This window comes from Triticum aestivum, chromosome 4A (assembly GCF_018294505.1).
Source record: "Triticum aestivum cultivar Chinese Spring chromosome 4A, IWGSC CS RefSeq v2.1, whole genome shotgun sequence".
Classification (NCBI taxonomy): Eukaryota; Viridiplantae; Streptophyta; class Magnoliopsida; order Poales; family Poaceae; genus Triticum; species Triticum aestivum.
The window spans coordinates 660,541,001-660,562,159 of record NC_057803.1 but is presented as its reverse complement, the minus strand read 5'-3'; the positions used below and the strand labels follow the sequence as shown (position 1 = coordinate 660,562,159).

The 21,159-nt window shown below is 41.9% G+C and overlaps 1 protein-coding gene across 2 annotated transcripts; it reads left to right on the top strand.

Annotated features, from left to right (window-relative positions):
- Window positions 1-14: 14 nt before the first annotated feature.
- LOC123082955 (uncharacterized) lies at window positions 15-2,267 on the top strand. 2 transcript variants are annotated; one of them, XM_044505138.1, is made up of 6 exons: window positions 15-462; window positions 834-931; window positions 1,019-1,095; window positions 1,531-1,573; window positions 1,680-1,741; window positions 2,051-2,267. In XM_044505138.1, exons 1-5 carry the CDS (start codon window positions 60-62, stop codon window positions 1,707-1,709), a joined length of 651 nt encoding a protein of 216 aa, XP_044361073.1. In that variant the 5' UTR covers window positions 15-59; the 3' UTR covers window positions 1,710-1,741; window positions 2,051-2,267. The 2 variants fall into 2 exon arrangements, with proteins under 2 accessions (XP_044361073.1, XP_044361072.1); XM_044505137.1 differs by lacking the exon at window positions 1,531-1,573.
- The last annotated feature ends 18,892 nt before the right edge of the window (window positions 2,268-21,159 follow it).

Genomic DNA, 21,159 nt, shown 5'->3' with positions numbered 1-21,159 from the left:
GCTTGCTCCTCCTCGTCCCACCCAATCGCCGCCGCCGCCGACCTCCTCCCTCTCCCCCAATGCCAACCCCACCGGCGGTGAGCTCGTCTCCCCGAGGCCCATCCTCTGCCCTCCACCCCACCGCTGGCGCCCTTAGTCTCTCCTTCATCTCCCTACGCTCCAAATGGGGGGGGTCGCGGCCGTGCACCCAGATCGAGAGGGGAGGCCGTGTCACTCCTGCCGCGGCCGGATCCAAGGCCCAGCCCGTGGGGTCCTGCTCGGGCTCCTCGCAGGGGCCACGGCGGCGGGATCCACAACCACGGCGGGTTCGAACCCTAGCCGCCGCAGTGGGTCACCGGCACGACCCCCGCACCTCCGACGGGCACCGACACCAAGGGTCGCTCTACGCGGGCCTTCATCAGCGCCAGCTTCACCACCAGGACCTGCAGCCTCCTCCTCCGGCGTTCATCTGCATCAGGGCAGGTAACCCCGCCAATCCCCCTTCCTTGTGCTATATTGGTGATGCAAAATCCGATTCTTCTTGGCCACTGAAACTTGAGCAGTTCTTCAGTTAGTCAGTATGCACGCATTAGAAACAACCTGATTTTTAAATTTAGAGCGCACATGTGGGCACTAGTTTGTGCGTATCCCAGTATCAGACCATGATTAACACCAGGTGAATTGTTCTCTTGGACTATGGGTACTTCATGTAGTAAGTAACAAGGAGTGGGAGATGGGACTACATTTGTAAGTACTTTTATTAAGAAAGATGCACACCTGAAGGCTTTATGACATTTACCAGTTGTGCACCTGCAATTCTTCCCTTAGTAATACCGATTTTGTTCTGTCAGCAGCCTGTCGTCTTCCTCCACGGGGGTCCTGGGCTAGCACTTCGCCCGGCAACTGTGGATTCTTCAATCCGGAGTTCTACAGGATCGTGTTGTTCGACCAGGTTGGTTTTGTTTTGATCCTCTCATGTGTCTGTTCACCAGTGTTCCTAGGGTACCGTGGTGCTTAATCTGCGTGTGTTTGATTGCAGAGAGGCACTGGAAGAGCACTCCCTATGCTTGTCTATAGGAGAACACCACCTAGGACTTGGCGGCTGACATTGAGAAGGTCAGGCAGCACCTCGACATTCCAGAGTGGCAAGCGACTGCAAATACATCTTATTTTGTCGACTGCAACATATACCCAGCTGTAAAGAAACCACTTGAAAAATATATTTAAGAGAGCCGGGCAGTTCGTGTAGATTTTCTTGCATTTGTGCATAGCTATTGATCATGAATGTTGCAATGCAAGTTATTAAAAGAATGATGATACCTCTTAATGCCTTGTCTTTTCAGAAACTAGCTAGCTAGTCAAGCATTTCTTTTTAAGTTTGATACTAGTTCCTGAAGTGTAAGATAAGATGGTGGCATCAGATGTGTGTTCTGACTTGTGGCTGCTTACTAGATGGATACATGCAGCTAGCTAGCAACCTAGTAGTACTAGTAAGAATATATGTGTTTAATTCTCTCCCTATACCTTGTGATTGATTCTAGGTATATACAGATGCCATCTCTGTCTGGCAACATATGGACCTGATTACATTCAGGTGCATATACTATACTTGAACAATCATTCATAGTGTGGTGTTTCAGCTAGGAATGTTGATTAATTCAGCATGCTTATGATTAATTCAACCTGTTTTTTTATATCAGGTGCTCATTGAGCTGTCTAAGAACAAGTAGATCATCATTTCACCATCTTCGGCCGCCCCAGGGTATGTCATCTCTTTGGCCTCTTCCAGCACTTCTTCTTTGTTCCTGACTATAAAACTTGATGCATGTGCCCTGTTCTAAAGTAGAAAATCACTAATAGCTTGTACTGTCCATCTGTTGTGTTAACTTGCTCTATGATGGTACTTGATCATTTGCAAAATATATCTCAGTTTTCGCTGTTATGAGAATGTTATATGCATGGTTTCCTGTTAAATCTAAAGTACTGCAGCAAATTTTCATCGTTATGAGAATTTTATATTCACGGATTCACTTGATTATGTTTCTAACTTTTCATAATTTATTATTTGCAGATGTTGGCCTTCATTCTTCAAAAGTTGGGTGTACAGGAGCTCTAGGAAGAAGAATCCCGAAGAAAAACCACACCCAGCAATGCGTTTTTAGCTCACTGGAGATAGTTATGTGTGAAGCTAGTTATGTGTATATTTAGTTGTATTTTATAGCTAAATACTAGATTTGTACTATGTACTTTGCTTGGCTGTTGTAATGTAATCTCAGTTTTGGGTGTACTTTGGTTTGTACTTTGATTGTAATGTACTTTGCTTGGCTGTTGTATGAAATTTTATGCCTTATTGGCTCTTTTTGAATCACATTATCTAATTGCAGAAATATAGAACTGACTTGTGGTAATTGGTTCCCATTTGACTAGTGGGACCTACTTTAAAATGGAAAAGAAATAAAAGAAAACTGACAAATGGGCTGGAAAAAGGCCGAGGCCAAAAAAAAGTGTAGTGTAAAATTCTGTTGCCCAAAAAATAAAAGTCTGTTGGGCTTGGCCCATGTAGCTGAACAAACTTGAAAGGAAAAAAACAATAAATGGGCTGAATTGTTGGGCTCGGCCCATGTAAAACACTGAATCGGACCGGGTTGATTCCTATCCACGTCAACTTGCCATGCTGGATGCCTACGTGGTCCGGGGATGTTGCTTGTGACCAAAAATTTGGTCGTGGAACCAACGACCTTTTACACATCGCAAAGAAGGTCGCTATAGTCAGTTTACGACCGCCAGCTTTTGACCTTCTGTTTTTGGTCACAAAAAGGTAGCAAATGAAAAACTATGACCTTTCAGTGACCAATAGTGGTGGTCACAAATTGACATATTTCTTGTAGTGGTCGAGCGGCATCGCGATGACCAGGGGCTTGTGATTGGCCATCATGGTCGCCCCACCCGGAAGCTGCACGACGCGGTCCAGATGGTGGATATCCGTGGGCGGCGGCGGTGGAGGCGCCAAGTCCGCATCCATCACACAGGCGCTGCTCTTCAGATAGATCAGGCAGGACATGGAGGAGCCACTCTGGCCCTATGTGTTGCATTTGCCGGATGTCCAGGATACTCCACTGCTGCGCCATCGCCTGTCATAATGTCACTGCTTGGGGACATCTACACAGAGCATGGAAGGTGTCCTCCGGCTCAGAAGCACAAACAGGACATAAGTTAGACACTTCGAGACTACGACGATTTTTATTAATCCAAGTCGGCAAACAATCCGTAACCACCCGCCATGCAAAGACACGCACCTTCGGAGGAGTAGGGCACCTCCATAATAAAGCCCAGACGGCTCGTCGGCTGAAATAAGAAAAAGAAAATAAGTATACCTGTCGTAGTTTTTTTTGACGCAACAGAATTAATAGATACTCCCTCTGTCCCATAATATAAGAACGTTTTTGACACTATGCTAGTGCTAAAAATGTTCTTATATTTTGGGACGAAGGGAGTATCTTTTTTTAACTATTATTAATAGATCTCTTTTCGTAAGCTGAAATCAAGAGTTCTAGTCCGCTGGTTTTTTATGTCATGACCAATCAAAAGATCTCTTTTTTAACTGTTATTAAGAGATCTATTTTTATATGGTAAAATTAAGAGTTCTAGTCTATATTGTTTTACATCTACTAGTAAGATTGCACGTGCAACGCACGTCTCGATCAATGCTCCATTCAAAAATATATGTATTATGAATCGCACCCGCATAAATTAACCACAACAAACATGAATTCAAAGATCCAACTAAAGACACTCTAAGTGCTTGAAGATAAAGCTAGACACCATATTCAGCTAGCTGTCATCATGTATGTAATTTGAGCAACAATGAGAAGTTCTTCAAAGGAAGATCAATGGTGGGCATGCAGTCCAGTACAGCTGACAGAACATAATACAAGCAGAAAAAAATGTAAATGAATAAACAATTGGTTAAAGGAATGCGACCACAAATAAAGAGCATATAATGGTGGAGAAATGGAACATAATGTAATGGACTATAATGCCCAACCGTGTTATGAATTTTGTAGAGTAACTTCAAAAAATATTGCGAGAAAGAGTAACTTCAAATTTGATTGTGAGATATCATCTATTCTAAGCTGATAACAAGTAAAAATACATCAAGAAGGGAAAATAAAAATGAAGCAATAAAATTTTCTATTGCTATAATCCAATAAATTTACTTGTACAACATTGTCCATCTCCTTTTGAGATGTCTTCACTTTATTCATATTCGTTACTGAAACATCATTTAGGTTGCTCTTTCATCAACACACAACATAAGAGATCAATAATACTTTTGCAGTAAAACACAAAAAAGAAAAGACACTTCGCAACCATGTATCATATTATAATACTATATTTATAGTACTTACCGTGTGGTTCCCACTTCACTTCACTCAACAACCGCAAAACCCTTCTCATCTCATGGTGGCGCGAGAAAATGGTGACGAGCACCTCCTGTGATGGTGGTGTGAGGATGAAGGCGCTTGCTAGATGCATACTGAATCAAACTCTCTCCCTATGATCTTCTCGAGAGACAAATTCCCAGGAAACTGATGTACTCCAGTGTTGCCTGATGTTCCGCCCCGGTCTCCCAAATGGATTCCCTCTCGCGCCATCTCATGATGGCTGTTGAGCAGGCATTAACGTCAGCATCTACATCTGGCCATCCCTAACAGTTAACATCACACAAGACAAACAACTTGTGCACAATTCTAGCAGACATACAAATGCAGAAATTCAAGTTGCTATGGGCTGAATTCACAATTGATGCAGCCAAGGGAGCATACCTCTCAGCAAAGTAAGTCTCAAGTACGTGTATTTTCATAGATATGACATCAAATCACATTGTTTTATTTCACATAACACATGCTAGTCACTCTCATAACACAAGAAGTCCTATGACTACAAAACACTTGTAGTTCCTTCTTTCAGAGTAAACGCTGACCGAATTATAGTTGCCAACACTCATGCATCATAGTGGCAGGACTAACCTGTAAAATAGCAGGAATATCATTATTATTAAAATCTGTAGCACAAATGCGTACAAGGAAAATAATCTAAATCCCTGACATTAAAGTGGCAATATTATAGGAGACTTTTGATTTTCAGTAGAACTGGTAGCAATCACACACGGAATATTCCTAAAAAACCGCAGAGATGAAGTAGCCCAGAGATAAAAATTGGCCAACATGTAGAACATAATACATCAGAAAACTGAAGTGAGCACACCTGAATAGAGGAAGATAAGTGCAACTAGGATTCCTTGCTATCACCGTGCCATTGCAAACATGTACAACCACCATGTTGTGGAGCAAATCCTGATGATGGGAGGTGCAAATTAAGAACAGAAGGAGAAAACCAATATTCTCTCAATATTAAACAAAATTCAGAACTCACCCATATATGCATCATGAACCTGGGGGATTGAATCTCTTGTTCGTATTGTAATGACAAATAGGATCATGCCAATGAGGTTAGAATTTGAGACACCTCTTACCAAAGGAGGCGGAGATACAAGAGAATGTGCAGATTTGTTTTGTTGATAACGACAAACCAGAAGTTGCAGAGGCGAGAATATAAGGAATCATTCAGACCCAGAGAGAAAGCAGGTTCGTCCGGCATGGTGGGGTGAGGTCCGGTGGGTGAGGCGCCACGAGATCAGGCGTTGAGCGCGGATGGCAAGGTGGCGGCGAATCAAGGGCCAAACGAGCAGCACGTCAGTTGACGCAGTGGGCGACGACGCGTGGGTGCCCGGAAGAAGGTGGCTCGCGCGTCCCCGATGGTGGCTCGCGTGCTTGGCAACGACATGCATCTCGCGCACCCCGACGGCGGCGCTCGCTGGTAGTGAGGGCGCCTTGCAGACCCTTGGGGATTTTCTCTCTTTCGTGATATTTGATATAGGCTGCGTTCGGAGAGATGCATTAGGTTAAGAGGCAAACGGTAATTAAGGGAGGGAGGTTAATTGGTGGTAATTAAAGATTGCATGCCGTGCGTAATTGTAGGAGTTGCCGACGGGGGCATGGGGTCTTTTCCTCTGTGGTGGAGTACGGTCAGTCCATGTACATTGCTAAATGCACACAGGGAACAGATTAGGTTAAGGCTAGCCATTAAATTTAGCATTGTGGGCCTAATCATACGGTGGTAATTAGTCCGTGTACATTTTGTTGGGTGTGTTTAAAAAGATTATGTTTGATCTTTTATAAGTAGTGTAGATAAATATGGCTTGGGTCCACATTCTTTTATGGAGATTTAAGGGTTGTGTTTTGCTATTTAATAGCGGGTCCACCAGATCAATGGCCGGATGTTTCTGATTTTTGTGCTAATTTCTGTCATATTTATCTTTTACTGGTTAACCCATCAAGCACTTTTTATATATAAATAGACTAGTGGCCTTGTTAACCATCAACACTTGATGCTCTTTCTTGATTTCTACCTTCGTCGATTTCAGCATCATGAAGAGCTCGGGAATTACTTTTGTCATCCCTTGCATATTATAGTTCATCACAAAGTTCTAGTAACTTGGAGATAGTGACTAGAGAACTTTGTCAATTACTATCTTATCTAGAAGATTAACTCCCACTTGATTCAAGCAATTGTAGTAGCGAGACAATCTGAGCACATGCTCACTGGTTGAGTTATTCTCCTCCATCTTGTAGGCAAAGTACTGTCCGAGGTCTCATACCTCTCGACATCGGCATGAGTCTGAAATACTAATTTCAACTCTTGGAATATCTTATATGATCCATGACGTTCAAAACATTTTTTTTGAAGTCCCGCTTCTAAGCCGTAAAGCATGGTGCACTAAACTATCAAGTATTCATCATACTGAGCTTTGCCAAACGTTCATAACATTTGTATCTGCTCCTGCAATAGATCCGTCACCTAGTGGTGCATTAAGGACATAATACTTCTGTGCAGCAATGAGCATAATCCTCAGATCACGGACCTAGTCTGTATCATTGCTACTATCATTTTTCAACTTATTTTTCTCTAGGAACATATCAAAAATAAATGGGGAGCTACATCGCAAGCTATTGATCTACAACATAGATATGATAATACTATCAGTACTAAGTTCATGATAAATTAAAGTTCAATTAGTCATATTACTTAAGAACTCCCACTTAGATAGACATCCCTCTAATCATCTAAGTGATCACGTGATCCAAGTCAACTAAACCATGTCCGATCATCACGTGAGATGGAGTAGTTTTCAATTGTGATCATCGCTATGTTGATCATATCTACTATATGATTCATGCTCGACCTTTCGGTCTCAGTGTTCCGAGGCCATATCTGCATATGCTAGGCTCGTCAAGTTTAACCCGAGTATTCCGCGTGTGCAAAACTGGCTTGCACCCGTTGTATGTGAACGTAGATCTTATCACACCCGATCATCATGTGGTGTCTCGTCACGACGAACTGTCGCAATGTTCATACTCAGGGAGAACACTTATACCTTGAAATTTGGTGAGAGGTCATCTTATAATGCTACCGCGGAACTAAGCAACATAAGATGCCTGAAGGATAAACATCACATGCAATCAATATAAGTGATATGATATGGCCATTATCATATTGTGCCTTTGATCTCCATCTCCAAAGCACCATCATGATCACCATCATCACCGGCTTGACACCTTGATCTCCATCGTAGCATCGCTGTCGTCTCGCCAACTATTGCTTCTATGACTATCGCTACTGCTTAGTGATAAAGTAAAGCAATTACATGGCGATTGCATTTCATACAATAAAGCGACAACCATATGGCTCCTGCAAGTTGCCGATAACTGTTACAAAACATGATCATCTCATACAACAATTTATATATAATCACGTCTTTGACCATATCACATCACACCATGCCCATGCAAAAACAAGTTAGATGCCCTCTACTTTGTTGTTGCAAGTTTTACGTGGCTGCTACGGGCTTAGCAAGAACCGTTCTTACCTATGCATCAAAAACCATAATGACTTTTCATCAAGTGTGCTGTTTTAACCTTCAACTAGGACCGGGCGTAGCCACACTCAATTCAACTAAAGTTGGAGAAATAGAAACCCACTAGCTACCTGTGTGCGAAGCACGTTGGTAGAACCAGTCTCGCGTAAGCGTACGCGTAATGTCGGTCTAGGCCGCTTCACCCAACAATAGTGCAGAATCAAAGTATGACATGCTGGTAAGCAGTATGACTATTATCGCCCACAACTCTTTGTGTTCTACTCGTGCATATAACATCTAACGCATAGACCTAGCTCGGATGCCACTACTGGGGAACGCAGTAATTTCAAAAAAAAATCCTACGATGACGCAAGATCTATCTATGTGATGCATACCAATGAGAGGGGAGAATGTTATCTACGTACCCTTGTCGACCAAAAGCGGAAGCATTATGACAACGCAGTTAATGTAGTCGTATGTCTTCATGATCCAACCGATCCTAGTACCGAACGTACGGCACCTCCGCGATCTGCACACGTTCAGCTCGGTGACGTCCCACGACCTCTAGATCCAGTTGAGGTCGAGGGAGAGTTTCGTCAGCATGACAGCGTGATGACGGTGTTGATGAAGTTACCCACGCAGGGCTTCGCCTAAGCACTACAACGATATTGACCGAAGTGGAAATCTGTGGAGGGGGGCACCGCACACGGCTAAGACAACTGCCAACTTGTGTGTTCTAGGGTGCCCCTGCCCCCGTATATAAAGGAGCAAGGGGGAGGCCGGCCGGCCCTCATAGGCGCGCCAAGGGGGGAGGATTCCTCCTCCTAGTAGGAGTAGGACTCCCTCCTTTCCTAGTCCTACTAGGAGAAGAAGGAAGGAGGGGGAAGAGAAGGAAGGAGGGGGTGCCGCCCCTCCCCCTAGTCCAATTCGGACTCGGCCCATGGGGGGCGCGCGGCCAGCCCTTGGAAGCCCCTCTCTTTCTCCCCTAGGCCCAATAAGGCCCATTATTTCTCCGATGGTTCCGATAGCCCTTCCCGCACTCCAATATATATCCGGTGACCCCAAGAACTCATCCGATGTCCGAATATAGTCATCCAATATATCAATATTTATGTCTCGACCATTTCGAGACTCCTCGTCATGTCCATGATCACATCCGGGACTCCGAACAACCTTCGGTACATCAAAACACATAAACTCATAATACCGATCATCATCGAATGTTAAGCGTGCGGACCCTACGGGTTCAAGAACTATGTAGACATGACCGAGACAAATCTCTGGTCAATAACCAATAGCGGAACCTGGATGCTCATATTGGCTCCTACATATTCTACAAAGATCTTTATCGGTCAAACCGCATAACAACATACGTTGTTCCCTTTGTCATTGGCATGTTACTTGCCCAAAATTTGATCGTCGATATCATCATACCTAGTTCAATCTCGTTATCGGCAAGTCTCTTTACTCGTTCCGTAATGCATCATCCTGCAACTAACTCATTAGTCACATTGCTTGCAAGGCTTATAGTGATGTGAATTACCGAGAGGGCCCATAGATACCTCTCCGATAGACGGAGTGACAAATCCTAATCTTGATCTATGCCAACCCAACAAACACCTTCGAAGACACCTGTAGAGCATCTTTATAATCACCCAATTACGTTGTGACGTTTGATAGCACGCAAGGTGTTCCTCCGGTATTCGGGAGTTGCATAATCTCATAGTCAGAGGAACATGTATAAGTCATGAAGAAAGCAATAGCAATAAAACTTAATGATCATTATGTTAAGCTAACGGATGGGTCTTGTCCATCACATCATTCTCCTAATGATGTGATCCCGTTCATCAAATGACAACACATGTCTATGGTCAGGAAACTTAACCATATTTGATTAACGAGCAAGTCTAGTAGAGGCATACTAGGGACACTTTGTTTTGTCTATGTATTCACACATGTATCAAGTTTCCGGTTAATACAATTCTAGCAGGAATAATAAACATTTATCATGATATAAGCAAATAAATAATAACTTTATTATTGCCTCTAGGGCATATTTCCTTCATAAACACACGCCCCCCTTAGAGCTTTGCGCACAGATCGCGGCGGACGAACTATGGAAATTTGCTCGAGGAGAGACCTAGATTACAAGAACACGGCTGCACGCCGACCGCACACCGCACCGCCTCGGTGGTGCGTGTCCTCTATGGATCTGACCATTGCTAGCCGATCGACGCCGTCTATAGTATGTATTATTAATCATCATGTTTCTTCAGTTTAATCATATTCTTCTCGTGGAGTAGATTACAAAGATATTAAGAATGAAGAGTGATGGTCTGGACGCTGATCTTGGAGAGTAGTACTTTTCAACCAATTGTACAATGAGGATATAGATAGGGTAATTAACTCTTGTTACTCAATTCAACAACTAGATAAGTGTGATTTTGCACTATTGAAATATAGTTGATTTGATTTTTGAAGATACATATTTTACTATTATTCATATGGATATATCATCTATTTAAATTTTTCAGATACTACTCCTTGGTATCCAGGCTTCGTGTTATGCGCAAGGTGAAACAGACTGGAGGGAGTACTATTTAGATAATAATCTTACAATTTGTTGATGCAAATTCCTGTTAGGACTATAATATATACCTCTAATTGTAACACAACATGCCACTAAACATGTCTTTGGCTTACTATGACACACACACACACACACACACACACACACACACACACACACTTGTCTACATTCTAGGCCATTATATGTAACTTCGGCTGCTCTCGAGATCGTAGTGACACTAAGCTAAGTGTTATTGGTATATTATATACTCCCTCCGATCTATAGTACTTGCCTTAGATTGTCTAGATACTGATGTCTCTGTATCTAGACAAATCTAAGACAAGTAATATATGAATCGGAGGGAGTACATACACATATTAATTATTATTGCTATAATGTTTGTTAAGAGCCCCGAGTTTGAGTTTCGCCCCAAGCACTCAAAATCACATGACCGCCCTACTACCGGGTAGGAAAAAATAGACACTAGAATTAGATGGATAACTCCTCTAATATTGCAAAGGCAATGTGGGTGCAATTTGGTTGTGTTTGTGTTTGATTCCACTCATACCTTTCAAAGAGGAACCCCTCTTTATAGAATGATTTTCCTACAACTCAAACGAAATGAAAATGCTAGAACACCGTCTTTGCTCTTTTCCTTTTAGATGGGAACCTGACTGTCTTGTGCCACTTCCGAATATACCTCTATAGCTCAAGCACATGATTAGACTGCAAAAAGTGTTATCATCTACATCAAAATCACTTAAGGCAGAAAATGCCCTTTCACATAGGCAAGTGGGTTGAGTAAAATCATCTTTGAAATAGCCATTGACACAAACACAATGTGAACATTGGGCTTGATTTTTTATATGTTCTGCTAAGTGGGGTGTCGGGTTGTGCCACGGCCTCTCGTCGTCAGGTCCCCTTCATCAGAAAGCGTGTTTTGCGATATGAGCCTGGTTTTTGAGCGTTGCCTGGACTATGATTGATGTAGCTAGCCGGATGGAGTGTTTTTCCATGTCTGCCTATACTTTGACCATTGCAATGAGCCGGATGGCATGTTTTCCATCTCTCCCGGCCTTTCCCCCATATGGTCTGGTAGACTAGCGTGTACGTTGCACATGCTCACTGATCGCACTCTTTCCTAACTCGTTGATCGCCTGGTTGGTACTCCTGGTTTTCTTATGCTCATGTGATTCCGGGTGGGGATTCTCAGTACCGATGGTTCACGTCATTTGGCATGGGAGGTGCGATCGGGTTTTCTATCAATTCGGCTGAAGTATGAAAAAATCTTAAGAGTCAATTCACCTTCTCAATCAAATGGCTTATGTATTGCCGAAGAAAAACATGGGCAATGATTATGGTTTTCTGTCGTTAGTAAACACAAGGCAAGAACAAACACAATACGAACATAATAACTTGCAGAATTCTCAAAAAACATATTTCAAATAGCTCATCTAAGTTTTTGCTTGCATATATTTTTTGCCCCTTTGCGGATCATTTGAAATATGTTATTCATAAGTCGCTTCGCTACATGGCTCCAATTAAGGCTGTGTGTCAAGGGTGCAATGAGTCATCTAGTTAGTTATGACAGCAAGGAAACGTTCTCTATGAAGTCAGTCTACAAGATATATGCACGCAACAAGGGTCATCTTTCGTTGTGACAACAGGTAAAATCATTAGTCCAGATTCGAGAATTAGAGTGTCAGGCAGAAATTAAATAGTCGTACACAATAGTCTGCCATTGAAGATGAATATCAAACGGCGTGCAGGAATGGAGTGTGAGACCCGGTGTGTATCTGCTGCTTGAGGTGGGCTGTCTCCTGTGGCGCTGGTGGACAATACGAAAACAAACTGAATGCGGTCGATTCCCTCAGAAAAAAGAAAATCTGAATGCGGTCGAGTCGCTGCAACTAGTAGAAAGCCTAGTGGTGCAGATTAAACACTACAAGAAATATGTCAACTTCTGACCTACTGTCATTGACCCTGGAGAAATTGGTCATAAATCTACGACCATTTGAGATCAATTGGTCAAAAGTTGTTCGGAGGGCTCCAAACCCTAAACTATATCGACCATTTTGATCAGAAAGGTCATAATTCCATTACACAAAATGGTCATAAAGCAGACAACACTGGTCCGCTGCCTTATTTCTACCTGATCACGACCAATATAGGTGGCCATAACATTGTAAATTGTGGTGGATTGCTATGAGTAGGCGCCACCTCATCAGTTTTGCCTATGTGTCATGTCCATGTGTCAATTTTTGTCCTAGGTTGTGAAGCAACCTATATTTCTGTCATTCCCAAAATTTCCCAAAAAATTGGGCATTCTTTACTATCCAAATCATTGCCTGATGACAATATTCAACTCCATTTGCCTGGTAAATCTTCCTCGGCAAATTTCTAAAGTTTTTGTTCAGCTCAAACTGTTGTGAAGGAAGTACTAGCTAGGCATATCCCAATGAGCTGAATTTTTGCCACATCTTCTATATTCCCAAATCATAGCTCTCCACTAAATTTGAGCCCCATCTAACAATACATGTGAGGGGGAAGAGAAGGAAGGAGGGGGTGCCGCCCCTCCCCCTAGTCCAATTCGGACTCGGCCCATGGGGGCGCGAGGCCAGCCCTTGGCAGCCCCTCTCTTTCTCCCCTAGGCCCAATAAGGCCCATTACTTCTCCGGTGGTTCCGATAACCCTTCCGGCACTCCAATATATATCCGGTGACCCCTGGAACTCATCCGATGTCCGAATATAGTCATCCAATATATCAATCTTTATGTCTCAACCATTTCGAGACTCCTCGTCATGTCCATGATCATATCCGGGACTCCGAACAACTTTCGGTACATCAAAACACATAAACTCATAATACCGATCATCATCGAATGTTAAGCGTGCGGACCCTACGGGTTCAAGAACTATGTAGACATGACCGAGACAAATCTCCGGTCAATAACCAATAGTGAAACCTGGATGCTCATATTGGCTCCTACATATTCTACGAAGATCTTTATCGGTCAAACCGCATAATAACATACGTTGTTCCCTTTGTCATCGGCATGTTACTTGCCCAAGATTCGATTTTCGGTATCATCATACCTAGTTCAATCTCATTACAGGCAAGTCTCTTTACTAGTTCCGTAATGCATCATCCTGCAACTAACTCATTAGTCACATTGCTTGCAAGGCTTATAGTGATGTGAATTACCGAGAGGGCCCATAGATACCTCTCCGATACACGGAGTGACAAATCCTAATCTTGATCTATGCCAACCCAACAAACACCTTCGAAGACACCTGTAGAGCATCTTTATAATCACCCAATTACGTTGTGACGTTTGATAGCACGCAAGGTGTTCCTCCGGTATTCGGGAGTTGCATAATCTCATAGTCAGAGGAACATGTATAAGTCATGAAGAAAGCAATAGCAATAAAACTTAATGATCATTATGTTAAGCTAACAGATGGGTCTTGTCCATCACATCATTCTCCTAATGATGTGATCCCATTCATCAAATGACAACACATGTCTATGGTCGGGAAACTTAACCATATTTGATTAACGAGCAAGTCTAGTAGAGGCATACTAGGGACACTTTGTTTTGTCTATGTATTCACACATGTATCAAGTTTCCGGTTAATACAATTCTAGCATGAATAATAAACATTTATCATGATATAAGAAAATAAATAATAACTTTATTATTGCCTCTAGGGCATATTTCCTTCATAAACACATGCCCCCCTTAGAGCTTTGCGCACAGATCGCGGCGGACGAACTATCAAAATTTGCTCGAGGAGAGACCTAGATTACAAGAACACAGCTGCACGCCGACCGCACACCACACCGCCTCGGCGGTGCGTGTCCTCTATGGATCTGACCATTGCTAGCCGATCGACGCCGTCTGTAGTATGTATTATTAATCATCATGTTTCTACAGTTTAATCATAATCTTCTCGTGGAGTAGATTTCAAAGATATTAAGAATGAAGAGTGATGGTCTGGACGCTGATCTTGGAGAGTAGTACTTAACAACCAATTGTACAATGAGGATATAGATAGGGTAATTAACTCTTGTTACTCAATTCAACAACTAGATAAGTGTGATTTTGCACTATTGAAATATAGTTGATTTGATTTTTGAAGATACATATTTTACTATTATTCATATGGATATATCATCTATTTAAATTTTTCAGATACTACTCCTTGGTATCCAGGCTTCGTGTTATGCGCAAGGTGAAACAGACTGGAGGGAGTACTATTTAGATAATAATCTTACAATTTGTTGATGCAAATTCATGCTAGGACTATAATATATACCTCCAATTGTAACACAACATGCCACTAAACATGTCATTGGCTTACTATGATAGACACACACAGACACACACACACACACACACACACACACTTGTCTACATTCTAGGCCATTATATGTAACTTCGGCTGCTCTCGAGATCGTAGTGACACTAAGCTAAGTGTTATTTGTATATTATATACTCCCTTCGATCTATAGTACTTGTCTTAGATTGTCTAGATACTGATGTCTCTGTATCTAGACAAATCTAAGACAAGTAGTATATGAATTGGAGGGAGTACATACACATATTAATTATTATTGCTATAATGTTTGTTAAGAGCCCCGAGTTTGAGTTTCGCCCCAAGCACTCAAAATCACATGACCGCCCTACTACCGGGTAGGAAAAAACAGACACTAGAATTAGATGGATAACTCCTCTAATATTGCAAAGGCAATGTGGGTGCAATTTGGTTGTGTTTGTGTTTGATTCCACTCATACCTTTCAAAGAGGAACCCCTCTTTATAGAATGATTTTCCTACAACTCAAACGGAATGAAAATGCTGGAACACCGTCTTTGCTCTTTTCCTTTTAGATGGGAACCTGACTGTCTTGTGCCACTTTCGAATATACCTCTATAGCTCAAGCACACGATTAGACTGCAAAAAGTGTTATCATCTACATCAAAATCACTTAAGGCGGAAAATGCCCTTTCACATGGGCAAGTGGGTTGAGTAAAAACATCTTTGAAATAGACAATGACACAAACACAATGTGAACATTGGGCTTGAGTTTTATATGTTCTTCTAAGTGGGGTATCGGGTTGTGCCACGGCCTCTCGTCGTCAGGTCCCCTTCGTCAGAAAGCGTGTTTTGCGATATGAGCCTGGTTTTTGAGCGTTGCCTGGACTATGATTGATGTAGCTAGCCGGATGGAGTGTTTTTCCATGTCTACCTATACTTTGACCGTTGCAACAAGCCGGATGGCATGTTTTCCATCTCTCCCGGCCTTTCCCCCATACGGTCTGGTCGACTGGCGTGTACGTTGCATGTGCTCACTGATCGCACTCTTTCCTAACTCGTTGATCGCCTGGTTGGTACTCCTGGTTTTCTTATGCTCATGTGATTCCGGGTGGGGATTCTCAGTACCGATGGTTCACGTCATTTGTCATGGGAGGTGCGATCGGGTTTTCTATCAATTCGGCTGAAGTATGAAAAAATCTTAAGAGTCAATTCACCTTCTCAATCAAATGGCTTATGTATTGCCAAAGAAAAACATGGGCAATGATTATGGTTTTCTGTCGTTAGTAAACACAAGGCAAGAACAAACACAATATGAACATAATAACTTGCAGAATTCTCAAAAAACATATTTCAAATAGCTCATCTAAGTTTTTGCTTGCATATATTTTTTGCCCCTTTGCGGATCATTTGAAATATGTTATTCATAAGTCGCTTCGCTACATGGCTCCAATTAAGGCTTTGTGTCAAGGGTGCAATGAGTCATCTAGTTAGTTATGACAGCAAGGAAATGTTCTCTATGAAGTCAGTCTACAAGATATATACACGCAACAAGGGTCATCTTTTGTTGTGACAACAGGTAAAATCATGAGTCCAGATTCAGGAATTAGAGTGTTAGGCAGAAATTAAATAGTCGTACACAATAGTCTTCCATTGAAGATGAATATCAAACAGCGTGCAGGAATGGAGTGTGAGACCCGGTGTGTGTCTGCTGCTTGAGGTGGGCTATCTCCTGTGGTGCTGGTGGACAATACGAAAACAAACTGAATGCGGTCGATTCCCTCAGAAAAAAGAAAATCTGAATGCGGTCGAGTCGCTGCAACTAGTAGAAAGCCTAGTGGTGCAGATTAAACACTACAAGAAATATGTCAACTTCTGACCTACTGTCATTGACCCTGGAGAAATTGGTCATAAATCTACGACCATTTGAGACCAATTGGTCAAAAGTTGTTCGGGGGGCTCCAAACCCTAAACTATATCGACCATTTTGATCAGAAAGGTCGTAATTTGCTTACACAAAATGGTCATAAAGCAGACAACACTGGTCCGCTGCCTTATTTATAGCTGATCACGACCAATATAGATGGTCATAACCTTGTAAATTGTGGTGGATTGCTATGAGTAGGCGCCACCTCATCAGTTTTGCCTATGTGTCATGTCCATGTGTCAATTTTTGTCCTAGGTTGTGAAGCAACCTATATTTCTGTCATTCCCAAAATTCCCAAAAAAATTGGGCATTCTTTAATATCCAAATCATTGCCTCATGACAATATTCAACTCCATTTGCCTGGTAAATCTTCCTCGGCAAATTTCCAAAGTTTTTGTTCAGCTCAAACTGTTGTGAAGGAAGTACTAGCTAGGCATATCCCAATGAGCTGAATTTTTTCCACATCTTCTATATTCCCAAATCATAGCTCTCCACAAAATTTGAGCCCCATCTAACAATACATGTGAGCTCAGGATCCAATCTTTGTTTCTGGTGATATTTTCAGTTTGTGAAGCAACTATATTTTATGTTAATTTATAATTGCTGAAAATTTACCACGACATGACCCTGCCCATAGAACCTCCATCCCCCAAATTTTAGGTCATTTATTCTAGCCAATTTCCCTCAGTATTTTTTCCAATTTTCTGTTCAATGGAGAGCACTGTGAAGGAAGTACCATATTTATTTATCAAAATGGCATGAAAATTTTAAAGTGACTTCATATGCCCAAACTATCATCCTCCTCCAAATTTCAGATCAATCCATTCATTCATTTTAGTCTAGCTTCAACATTCATATTTCTGTCCAGTGTGGTACGTTGCAAAGCAAGTGACACCTAGGCTCCTCCATTTGAGCTGCAAATTTTCCAAGATAGTGTTCTTAGTAGATGATCATCCTCGGCCAAAATTCAGGCCCATTGGCCATGTGCATTTCCCATACTACTAATCAAACACTTGGGTGCTAATTCATGTTTGAGGTCAGTTCAGTCTCCTCATGAGATTCTTCTACTACCTTCTTCTTCCTGACACCTATCAGGGGAGTGCCCAACCCACTAGACATGCCTAGGCCGCCTGGAACGCGTGGCAACACCACGGTCATGCGGTGACCATGCGGCGGGCATGCGAGTTTACGTGCTCTGGAGTTGCGGCCCTTGGCCACCATCCAAAACTCAATGTATCGCCACCAAACCATGTATTTCTGATTAAATAGATACTTATGTACCTATAAATGATTTTTGGAAAAAATAAAGAGCAAACTATGAGGCAGCTGCAGTTCAAATTTTTGTCTTTTTCACCAGAGGTGTATAGATACTTTTGACGACCAACCATTTTGTCAATTGTACATTAAATATGGCCTAATATATTATAAAAATGACTTGGTCCCATTTTGCAACAAATATATGGTAGGTTCTTAAAAAAACTCATTTTGGGCACTCAAAAAATGGAAAATTGATTTTTCGTCCAAAGAAAATTAAAACTCCCTTAGGCAACATTGTTTGCCATTCCAATATGCACCCTTGTGCACAATATGAGATCATTTGAACAAACTATGCCTTGAATGTGGCCATAAGATTGATCATTTTGCTTGAAAGTCAAGAATCTTCACACATGATAGCTCATTTCTAAAAACACTTTTTTAAAAGAATTGCTGTATTACAAGTTTCTTATTTTTCCTGGTAACTTGCTCACATATAATGACACAATGCGAAGGTTTTCCAATTTTTTAATTTTTTGAATTTTTTATGTGCGTTTCAAAATGCGGTCAAAACGGCGGGAATGACCTTTCCTAGTTAGTGGTTGAATCTTGGAATTTTTTGGTGTTCCTCTGATTAAATAGATACTTTTATACCTAAAAATGATTTTTGGAAAAAATAAATAGAAAACTATGAGGCAGCCGCAGTTCAAATTTGACCCGCTTCCTACTGAAATGGCGGAAATTTGTCTTTTTCACCAAAGGTGTATCAAAACTTTTGACACCCAACCATTTGGTCAATTGTGCATTAAATATGGCCTAGTATTTTATAAAAATGATTTGGTCCAATTTTGCAACAATTATTTGATAGGTCCTTCACAAAAAAGACTCATTTTGGACAGTCGGAAAATGGAAAATGAATTTTTCATCCAAAGAAAATGAAAACTTCCATAGGCAACATTGTTTGCCATTCCAAAATGCACCCTTGTGATCATTTAAACAAACTATGTCATGAATGTGGCTATAAGATTGATCATTTGGCTTGAATGCCATGCATCTTCACACATGATAGCTCGTTTCTGAGAACACTTTTGTAAAAGAATTATCGTATTACAAGTTTATTATTTTTCCTGGTAACTTGGCCATATATAATGACACAGTGCGAAGGTTTTGCAATTTTTTTATTTTTTTGATTTTTTTATGCCTGTTTGAAAATGCGGTCAAAACTGAGGGAATGACCGTTCCTAGCTACTGGTTGAATCTTGAATTTTTTTGGTGATCTCTGATTAAATAGATACTTATGTACCTTGACAGGATTTTTGGAAAAAATAAAGAGCAAACTATGAGGCAGCTGTAGTTCAAATTTGACCCGCTTCCTACTGAATCGATAGAAGTTTGTCTTTTTCACCAGAGGTGCATCAATACTTATTACACAAAACCATTAGGTCAATTGTGCATTAAACATGGCCTAATGTTTTATAAAATTGGTTTAGTCTAATTTTGCAACAAATATATGGTAGGTCCTTCACAAAAAACCCTCATTTTGAGCAGTCGAAAAATGAAAAATGACTTTTTTGTTCAAAGAAAATGAAAACTTCCTTAGGCAACATTGTTTGCCATTCCAATATGCACCCTTGTGCACGATATGAGATCATTTTAACAAACTATGTCATGAATGTGGCCATAAGATGTATCATTTGGCTTGAATGCCATTGATCTCCACACATGATAGCTCGTTTCTGAGAACACTTTTTTAAAAGAATTACCGTATTACAAGTTTATTATTTTTCCTGGTAACTTGGTCACATATAATTATGTTGGAAATATGCCCTAGAGGCAATAATAAAATGGTTATTATTATATTTCCTTGTTCATGATAATTGTCTATTGTTCATGCTATAATTGTATTGACTGGAAACCGTAATACATGTGTGAATACATAGACCACAATTTGTCCCTAGTGAGCCTCTAGTTGACTAGCCCGTTGATCAACAGATGTCATGGTTTCCTGACTATGGACATTGGATGTCATTGATAACGGGATCACATCATTAGGAGAATGATGTGATGGACAAGATCCAATCCTAAGCATAGCACAAGATCGTCTAGTTCATTTGCTAAAGCTTTTCTAATGTCAAGTATCATTTCCTTTGACCATGAGATTGTGTAACTCCCGGATACCGTAGGAATGCTTTGGGGGTACCAAACGTCACAACGTAACTAGGTGTCTATAAAGTTGCACTACAGGTATCTCCGAAAGTGTCTGTTGGGTTGGCACGAATCGAGACTGGGATTTGTCACTCCGTATGACGGAGAGGTATCTCTGGGCCCACTCGGTAATGCATCATCATAATGAGCTCAATGTGACTAAGTAGTTGTTCACGGGATCATGCATTACGGAACGAGTAAAGTGACTTGCCGGTGACAAGATAGAACGAGGTATTGGGATACCGACGATCAAATCTCGGGCAAGTAATGTACCGATTGACAAAGGGAATTGTATATGGGATTGCTTGAATCCTTTTCATTGTGGTTCATCCGATGAGATCATCATGGAACATGTGGGATCCAACATGGGTATCCAGATCCCGCTGTTGGTTATTGGCCGGAGAGATATCTCGGTCATGTCTACATGCCTCCCGAACCCGTAGGGTCTACACACTTAGGGTGTGTTTGGTTCCTATCACAAAGTGGAACGGCATGGGTCGGACCTGCCCCAGAGCCTCGTTCCTGCGTTTGGTTCATATATGGAACGGGAACCAAGTCATTCCCACCTAGGGAATATTCGCCCAATATCCGGAACACGGTGAGACCTCCAAATCGGAGGAATCATGCGGAACGGGTCGTCTCTCTCGTCTTTCCTCTCGCTCCCCCCAAAGCCTATCGCGACTTCTCTCCCTCGATCCGCGCCGCCAGCTGCTATGCTCCCTCGATCCTCGCTGCCGGCTGCTCCTCTCCCTCGATCCGCGCCGCGCTCCTCCTCTTCCTCATCTCCTCCTCTCTAGACTGCGGCACGATGGACGAGGGGGCGGTGGAGCAGCGGTCTTGAAGATGGGCGGCTGGGAAGAGGCTACCTCGGCGGCAGCAGGGACCAGGCCTTCGGAGGTCGCGGTGGTGAACTGATCTGGGGGCCGGTG